At 43.0% G+C, this 9853-nt stretch overlaps 1 protein-coding gene across 1 annotated transcript; it reads left to right on the top strand.

Annotated features, from left to right (window-relative positions):
- The first annotated feature begins 9218 nt into the window (after positions 1 to 9218).
- Positions 9219 to 9605, top strand: LOC150027984 (uncharacterized). The gene has a single exon (XM_090300984.1). It carries the CDS (start codon positions 9219 to 9221, stop codon positions 9603 to 9605), a length of 387 nt encoding a protein of 128 aa, XP_090157110.1.
- Positions 9606 to 9853: the final 248 nt, after the last annotated feature.

Here is a 9853-nt window from a genome sequence, read left to right on the forward strand (position 1 = left end):
CTATACTCGGCAAAGGATAAGAATCCTTTGGACAAGCTTTATTCAGATCTGTGAAATCAACACACATCCGCCATTTCCCGCTACTCTTCTTGACCAGAACGACATTGGCGAGCCACTCTGGATATTGGATCTCCCTGATGTGGCCTGTTGCGAGGAGTTTCTGCGTTTCGTCCTTGATCGCCTGTCTTTTCTCCTCATAGAACTTTCTCCTTCTTTGGCGGATGGGCCTGACTTAGGGATCCATTGCCAAGCAATGGCACAAAAAATCAGGGTCGATTCCGGGCATGTCTGAAGCGGACCACGCAAATGCATCCAGGTGTCTACTTATCACCTTGGCGATTTGGTTTTGTGTCTCGTTGTCTAAGGCCTTCCCCAGTTTAAACGTCTTGCCGTTGATCTCCTTCTCAAGCCATTCCTCCACTGGCTGAGGCTTCTTTTCGCTGGCGATCAGCGCCCTCACGATACCTGCTTCCCTGGCGGTCTCCGAGCAGTTTCTCTCTCCCTTTACCCGGGCGGTGCTCTCGGACCTCACCTCGATATCTTCCATTGGCACGTTGCCCTCGGCGGCCACCTCCAACGCCGTGTCCAGCACTCGCCAGGTTTCCCGCGCAGGCTCCGCGCCAGGGGGAGGCGTTGTGGTTATGTGGCATTCAGACCTCTTGTTCTTGAGACTGTTTTCGTAACACTTCTTCGCCTCCTTTTGGTCAGAACAGATGGTGATGATCAAACCCTCCATAGACGGTAGTTTGACCTTCATGTGCCTTGTTGAAGGCACAACTCCCGTCCTGTTGAGCGTTGGCCTTCCCAACAGTATGTTGTATGCCGACGGAGCGTTTACCACGAGATACCTGATCTTCTCTGTTCGTGAGGCCAAACCATCTGTGAAGGTCGTCCTTAACTCAACATACCCCCTTACCTCCACTTGATCGCCGGCGAAACCGTACAAGCAGCCCCCATATGGCCTCAGTTGATCGGGGGACAGTTGTAACTTTTCAAAAGTCGGCCAAAACATTACATATGCCGAACTTCCTTGGTCGACCAGCACCCGGTGGACGGTCCTTCCCACCGTGACAAGCGAGATCACAATAGGGTCGTTGTCGTGAGGCACAACGTTCCTAAGGTCCCTTTTGGTGAACGTGATGTCCACGTCGGGTGAGTGATCCTCAAAAACTTCCACTGACATCACTGACCTTGCGTACTTCTTGCGTTGCGATACAGTGCACCCCCCACCGGAGAATCCACCAGCTATGGTGTGGATCTCACCGTGAATGGGCACCTCGTGCTGCTGTCCTTCGTTGCCCGCCGGTTGGGATCCTGATGCTTGGCCCGCTTGCTTCTCCAGCAAGTAATCTTTCAAAAAACCACACTTGACCAACTCGACGAGTTGGTGTCCCAAAGCCAAACACGAGTTGATAGAGTGGCCAAAGCTCTTGTGGAACTCGCACCACGCGTCTGGTCTTTGTCCCAAAACCTTTTCCGTCGTCTTTTCAAGCACCTTGAGCCTGGCAACAATGTTAGCGATGGCGATCAGATCGGCCAACCCAATCACAAACTTGTACCTTGGAGGGCGATTAGTCTCTCTGGGCCGCCCCGGCCCCTTGTTCTTATTCTTCTTAGGGTCATAAGGATGGCGCATCCTTTGGTCCCTCTTCCCCGCCGCCGCCTCCATTACCCTCTGCGGTTGGACCCTTGCCTGGGCGCGTGGTTTAGCTGTTGCCACGTTTCCCCTTTTCTCAGAGACTTCGCTCTCGGCGGCGATGTGAGCCACAACACTTCGTCTGATTTCCGCGAACGTGGCAGGGTGACTCCTGATAAGCGACTCACTAAAGGGCCCAGGTAACACACCCTTTTTAAAAGCGTGTACAAACATTTCTTCATCTTTACCTGGCAAGCGGACTATCTGAGCTCCAAATCTGTTCAGGAAATCCTTCAGGGACTCCCCTTGGTACTGCCTTACGTCGAACAGGTCGTAAGACACCAATGGTGGTGCTTTGTTCACTATATACTGCTCAACAAACATCTTGGAAAACTGTTGAAATGTGGTAATGTGGCCAGTAGGTAAATTGACGAACCAGTCCAACGCTGTTCCACTAAGAGTGCTCATGAACACCTTACAGTAAACCGCGTCCGACCCTCCCCGAGAGCATCATCTGAGTGTGAAACGCCGTGAGATGAGCCTCAGGGTCCTCCAACCCGGTGAAAGACGCCTTCCTCGCCACTGTATTGGCTGGGACCACCGAGTCCATGATCTCTTGAGAAAATGGCATGGGAAAGCTATGCGGTGGGGACGAGGGCGAGGATCCGTTCCCGACCACGCGCTCCTTCCGTTCTTGAATAGCTTTACACAGCTCTTCGTTGATCCTGTTGAGCTCCTAATTTTTAGCTTGCGAGGCCACCAGCGCCTCGTGCTTTCTTTCTTGTTCAGAACGTGATGCAGCTACGTTCTCCTGCAGCATCTTCATCATATCCATCACCTGCGTCATGGACACAGCATCCTCATCTATCGACGGCGCGACTGAACTAGATCGCGTTGTCCTCATCCTTTCTCAACAAACTCAGCAGCTCAAAGAAACTCCAAACAAACGGTGAAAACTCCAGAAACCGACTGCGACAGTGAGCAGTCGAACAGAAAGCACCAAAACCTCAACAAACACGAACTATGGTTGGGAATCACCTTTTATATGGCCCCACGGTGGGCGCCAGATGATCCTGCCGGTTGACTTAGCGCTAGAGTGTTGCCTCGTCACGAAGCTCCTCACCAGCTTGACTCCACGTGCCCTTCAAGTCCACACCACAGAAAGCCTCTCTGAGAACCTGAAAACACAAGGTGGCGCCTCTGCGGCCGGTGGCGCTCCGACGCTCAAGTCAGTAACAAGAACACCCAAAAACTGAGAGAAAATATGCTCTGTAGAACCGTACTAAAGGGCACACAACCCTAGCAATGAGCCGTATTGAAAAATGTACCTCTGCAAATTCTGTTAAGTTTACCTTTATAGCTAGGTTTTTTCTCTCTCCAAGCCGTTATGCTTTTGGACGCGTGGCTCACATCCAACCCTGCACGTGTCGCCATCTGGGGTGGGATAGCAGGTAGCATCCAGCCCTACGCGTGTCATCATCTGAGCCAGGGTAACTCGAGCGTCATTCTCATACCGCATCCAACACTACATGTGTCGTCATCTGGGTTGGAGGCAACTTGAGCGTTATTTCTGCGTAGTAACCAGTCGCGCGGCTAAGTCCTCTGCTCAAAGAGCAAGCTAGCACGCAATATGCTCTGGAACACCACCTGACAAGGCGAGTATCGGGTGCAGCAAAATGCACCATCTCCATGACATCGCTTGTCGTTAGTGGCACCTTCCTTATTGCTACACCATGACATTGCTTCCTTTTGTTCTAGCCTTTCATTGCTTATATTTTCTTTTCTTGTTTGTCTTTATTGCTTCATTGGTTTTGTTGTGGTTGGCTTTGAGATTGGTGTGCCTTGCTTTGACATATTTCATTTGAGGATTCCAAGACCTCAAAATCAGATTGGTGCAGGGACATTATTTCTTTGAGAGTGACCTCTTTTTCTGGCCAAATTTACTTCGGCAATTTGGGTGCCAAATTCATTTTTTTTGCTAACTTTGTTTCTTGACTTGTTTGCTATTTTTGTGTGTTTGCTGTTTTCATTTGCAAATGGCTGGCTATTCAAGCGGTGCATCTTACAAACAACATTCTCCTTCCAAAGCTTCGGTCATTGGAGAATTGTATGAAGCTCAACGCACCATTAGGCGTTTGGAAGAGAAATTGCAAAAGATGGAGGTGCAACAAGCTAGGCCATCTCACTCTATCCATGATGAGCATCATTCACATAGACCTTCAATAAGAGGTTCTTCAAATGACATAAGCCGTGAAGAGGACCATAGGAGAAGGAGAACTCCACCCTAATTCCTTGGACATAGACATCACAACCGTGTGGAGAGACCTCACCATGGCAATGGCTACTACCAAGATGCAAAGCCTAGGCTACCTTCGGTCAAGCTTCCTTGTCTTAATGGATCTAGTGATCCTAATGTGTATTTAGATTGGGAGGCTAAGTGTGAACAAATATTTGAGATCCATGAGATCCAAGATGAACAACACAAGTATAAGCTAGCCACCTTAGAATTTGTAGATTATGCCATGAAATGGTGGCATGGTGTTGTAAAGGACATTATGTATCACAAGGGTCCTCCCATGGACTCTTGGAACTCTTTAAGGGATCAAATGCGCGCTAGGTTTGTGCTCCCACATTTTAGGAAAGACCTCATGTTGAGACTCCAACGGTTTCAACAAGGCACGCTAAATGTGGATGAATATAACAAAGAGTTAGAAATGCTTGTGCTTAAAATTGAATTAGAGGAAAGTGAGGAAGCTATGATTGCTAGGTTTGTGAGTGGTCTAAGGAAGGATATTCAAGATATTGTTGAGTTACAAGAGTATTCATCATTGGGTTCTTTAGTTCATCTTGAAATGAAGGTGGAATCCCAACTTGCTAAGAAAAATTCTTTCAAAAATGCTCCCAATGATGGTTACTACAACAAGTCTTGGAGGAACAAAAAGTCTTTTACTAAATTTCCTTCCAAAGATTCTTCTTTCAAACCCAAGGAACCTAAGCCATCTACTTCTAGGCCTAAATCACCCACTAGAACGTCTAATACCAAATGTTTTAAATGTATGGGTTATGGTCACATAGCTGCTAATTGCCCTTCTAAATGAACTATGTACATGCATGATGGCATTGTAGTGAGTGAGCATGATTCGGATTCTCCTAAGCATTCTTTGCATTCTAGTGCATCTAGTGGGGATGAGAGTGAATGTCCACTTGAAGGGGATTTGTTAGTTGTGAGAAGACTTCTTGGCCAAGTTTCACAGCCTTTTGATGAAAGTCAAAGGGAAAATATTTTTCATACAAGATGTCTTATTCAAAACAACATTTGCTCTTTGATAGTGGATGGGGGTAGTTATGCTAATGTGGCTAGTACAAGAGTAGTAGATAAGCTTGGATTGCCTACTATCTCTCATACAAAGCCCTATAAATTTCAATGGCTTAGTGAAGTAGGAGAAATTGTTGTGAATAAACAAGTCCTCATCCATTTCTCAATTGGAAAATACAAAGATGAGGTATTATGTGATGTTGTGCCCATGGAAGCTACTCATGTTCTTTTGGGAAGGCCTTGGCAATTTGATAGAAAAAATTTTCATGATGGCTTTACCAACAAACTTTCTTTTGATTTCCATGGTCACAAGGTTACTTTAAAATCTCTCTCTCCTATAGAAGTCAATGAGGACCAAATCATAATGAACAAAAAGAGGGAGAGTGAAAAAGATAAAAAAGATAAAAAAGATAAGAGTTCTAAGCCTACACTCCTTGTGTCTAGGCATGAGATTCAAAGGGAAATAGTGACTCATCATCCTCTTTTCTTAGCCATCCCTATAACTCTTAAGATAGAACCACTTGTTGATAGTCCTCATTGTTTGGAAAATTTGGTAGAAGAGTTTCAAGATGTGTTTCAAGATCCTCCAAAAGGACTTCCACCTTTGAGAGGGATTGAGCACCAAATTGATTTGATACCGGGCTCTTCTTTACCAAACCGTCCAGCATATAGGACCAATCCAAGTGAAACCAAGGAAATTTGCCAACAAGTTGAGGCTTTGATTGAGAAAGGGTGGGTTCAAGATAGCATGAGTCCTTGTGCTATGCCTATCATCTTAGTGCCTAAAAAGGATGGCACATGGCGAATGTGTTCGGATTGTAGGGCCATCAATAACATTACAATTAAGTATAGGCATCCCATACCTAGACTAGATGATTTGTTGGATGAATTGCATGGTTCAAAAATCTTTTCAAAGATTGATCTTAAAAGCGGCTACAATCAAATCCGTATAAAACCGGGTGATGAATGGAAGACGACTTTTAAGACCAACTTTGGTTTATATGAGTGGTTAGTTATGCCCTTTGGTTTAGCTAATGCACCAAGTACCTTCATGCGCCTCATGCATCATGTTCTTAGACCTTTCATTGGTAAGTTTGTTGTTGTTTACTTTGATGACATTCTCATTTATAGCTTATCTTTGGATGACCATAGGTTGCATGTTAGGCAAGTTTTAGAAACCCTTAGGAAGGAACATTTGTATGCTAATCTTGCTAAATGTATGTTTGCTCTTGATCATATAGAATTCCTAGGGTTTGTTGTGAGTTGCAAAGGGGTCCATGTGGACAAAACAAAGGTGATGGCCATTCAAAATTGGCCTACACCGAAATCTTTGAATGAAGTCCGAAGTTTCCATGGACTTGCTTCTTTCTATAGAAGATTTGTACCAAACTTTGGTACCATTGCCGCACCTCTCAATGACATAGTGAAGAAGGATGTGGTCTTTCAATGGGGAGAAGCACAACAAAAAGCTTTTGAAACTTTGAAAGAAAAATTGACTAATGCTCCCATCTTAGCCCTTCCTAATTTCACTAAGACATTTGAGATTGAGTGTGATGCTTCAAGCATAGGCATTGGGGTTGTTCTCCTTCAAGAGGGCCACCCCATAGCCTATTTTAGTGAGAAATTGAAGGGAAGTCATCTCCATTATTCCACTTATGATAAAGAATTATATGCACTTGTTAGGACTTTGTTTACTTGGCAACACTATCTTTTTCCTAAAGAGTTTGTGATACATAGTGATCATGAATCTCTTAAGTATTTGAAAATCCAAAACAAGCTTAACAAAAGGCATGCTAAGTGGGTGGAATTCATTGAGCAATTTCCTTATGTGATCAAACACAAGCAAGGCAAAGTAAACATTGTGGCGGATGCACTTTCTAGAAGATACACTTTGCTAAATCTTTTAAGTTCTCAATATCTTGGCTTTGATCACATTAAGGAACTTTATCATGATGACCTTGATTTTTCTCTCATCTATCAAGAGTGTCTTAAAGGAGGACACAAAGATTTTTTTATACAAGATGGCTTTCTTTTTAAAGGAAAACGTCTTTGTGTCCCTCAAAGCTCTATTAGATTATCTCTTGTTAGAGAAGCTCATGAGGGGGGCTTAATGGGTCACTTTGAGGTTGCTAAAACTTTGGATGTGTTGCATGAACATTTCTTTTGGCCTCATATGCATAAACATGTTCATAGTTTGTGTGATAAATGCATAGCTTGCCGCAAAGCTAAGTCTAAGATGCATCCCCATGGTTTATATACTCCTCTTCCTATCCCTTCAATGCCTTGGGTTGACATATCTATGGATTTCATCTTAGGTTTACCCAAGACATCAAAGGGAAAGGACTCCATTTTTGTGGTAGTGGATCGTTTTTCCAAGATGGCTCACTTTATTCCTTGCCACAAAGTGGATGATGCATGTCATATTGCAAACCTCTTCTTTCAAGAAGTGGCCCGTTTGCATGGGATCCCTAGATCTATAGTGTCCGATAGAGATCCCAAGTTCTTAAGTCACTTTTGAAAGACTTTGTAGGGCAAGCTTGGAACTAAGCTTTTATTTTCTACCACTTGCCACCCACAAACTGGTGCATGATTTAACTAGAAGTGATGGAGATCAAGCTCAAGTGGACATGGAGGCCAATCATCAAGAGCAAGAAGAGGTTGAGGCTCAAATGGAGGACGCCCGTGGAGGTCAAAGCCCACCTCAAAGGCTTACAAGAAGCATGTTCAAAGCTTTAGGAGCTAATGGACGTTTATTTTCTCTTTTTGTAATTTCTTTGTTTGAAGGTGCTTAGAGGGAAACATTAGAAACCTCTTTTGTTAAAGCATCTTTAGGTCTTTAGATTAGGAGTCTTAGGGGGGGTGCGTTAGTAGATAGGTGTAGGAGTAATAGGGAGGTGCCAAAGTGAGAGAGAAGGTCACACCTTCCTCATGACTATAGTTGGCGCCACTTTCATTTGTATTTGGGGGGAATTTTGAATTCATTTAGCTTTGCATTTCAGCACCTCTAGGCTATAAATTAAGGTGCTGCCTTTGTATTTTTGAGAATTGAATTTTGATTAGAGAAACTATACTCAATTTTTGAGAGAGCATTGGAGAGCTTTGTGCCTTCTTCACTAGTCTTATCTTGAGAGTTCCATGGTTACCTTTAGTGGCGGCTTGCACACTCATCTTGGAGTCACCATCCTCTAAGTGGCGTGATCATCCAACCATTCCTCCATCTTCATGAGCTTTCTCTTCTCCTTCCTTCCTTCTCTTTTCATGTTCATGTCTTAGTTTGTGTTCCTTGTCTTTTAGGTTCGGCATTTTTAATTTCAGCTGGCTGTTCTTCTTTTGTTCTTGATTTTGTTTCGGTGCTTTTAATTTTCCAGCAATTCTATTCGGTATTCTTGCTTTTTGTTCCATTTTAATCGGTTCAATTTGACAATACATGGAACTTCCATATGAGTTTGGGTTTTGGTACTAGTCTTGGTGAGTTCTTGTTCATAGAACCTTGATCCAATTCTATGATAAAGTGCCTATCTCATATCCAACTCAAGATGATTCCTAAGAATGTCAAGAATCATTCATATTGTGCTATTGGAATCACATCAAGAAGGCATGGTTAGGGTTATAGAAGTGGAGGTGTAGGAGATTCTTGAACGGAGAGGTTTGCACAAAAAGAGAGAGAAGAGTGGTAGAGTTTTCGTGAATGTATGTGAGGGAAGAGAGGTTTTTCAAAAAAATTGGAAATATGAGGAATGGTGAATGGAGGGAAGGGGAGCACGAGATTTTCATTTTTATTTTGAATTATAATTGTGACAGTTCAAAATGACACATTTTGAAGGATAATTGTGGCGGTTACTAAAACGTCGTATTATACGAAAATTTGTGGTGGTTATTAATAACTGTCATATTAAAACCATCTTTTTTATACATGATTTTTTGTAGTGAACCGGTTAAAATGAAGTTTCAACTGATTGATTTTCTGCAAACAGTTTTAATTGCTTTGATTGTTTGGCTTCCTTGATTGTTTCTTCTGTGATTGTTGATAAAACTTCATTCCTATCCAATCTTTGCGAAAATCTTTTGTCAAACAATTCACCCCCCTCTTGTTTAGGCCATTAATTCTAACAATTGGCATCAAGAGTTAGGTTCTTGAAAATTATTCAAGCTCTGTTTTTCTAAAAACTACTTTAAGGGTTGATAAACTACCTTTTGGGGAAGGTGCTTCTATAAACAGACCACCACTGTGTTTGTGGTGTGAATTACCAGCTTTGGAAAGTTAGGATGAAGATTTTTATGCACTCCACAGATAAAGGAATTTGGGAAGCAATTGAAAATGGTCATTTTATTCCTCAAGTTAAAAAAGATGATGTCTTTGTTGATAAGCCTCCATCTGAATGGACTGAGGCTGATAGCAAGAAAGCAAAGTTTGATTGGATTGCTAAAAATATTATAATCTTTGCTTTGAGTTGTGATGAGCTTTTTAGGGTATTGCAATGCAGTTCAGCAAAAGAAATGTGGGATATCCTTGAGGTCACACATGAGAGAACTAATGATGTAAAAAGGGCAAGAAAGCATGCTCTTATCCAAGAATATGAATTATTCAAAATGCAGAAAGAGGAGACAATCTCTGATGTGCAGAAACGGTTTTCCCACATTGTGAACCAATGAATGAGCCTTGGAATGAACTTTGACAAAGAGGAGCTGAACATAAAGATCTTGAAGTGTCTTGATAGGTCTTGGTAGCCAAAGGTCTCTTTCATTTCTGATTCAAAGGATCTAACATCCATGACAACAACTTCTTTGTATGGTAAGCTAAGAAAGCATGAGCTTGAGATGAATAGGTTGGTTGTCCAAGAAAGTGAAGACAAACACAACAAAGGAATTACTTTGAAAGCTGCTAACCAGAAAAGGCAAAA

The sequence above is a fragment of the Phaseolus vulgaris genome, chromosome 4, assembly GCF_051622355.1.
Source record: "Phaseolus vulgaris cultivar YP4 chromosome 4, ASM5162235v1, whole genome shotgun sequence".
In the NCBI taxonomy this organism is placed as follows: domain Eukaryota; kingdom Viridiplantae; phylum Streptophyta; class Magnoliopsida; order Fabales; family Fabaceae; genus Phaseolus; species Phaseolus vulgaris.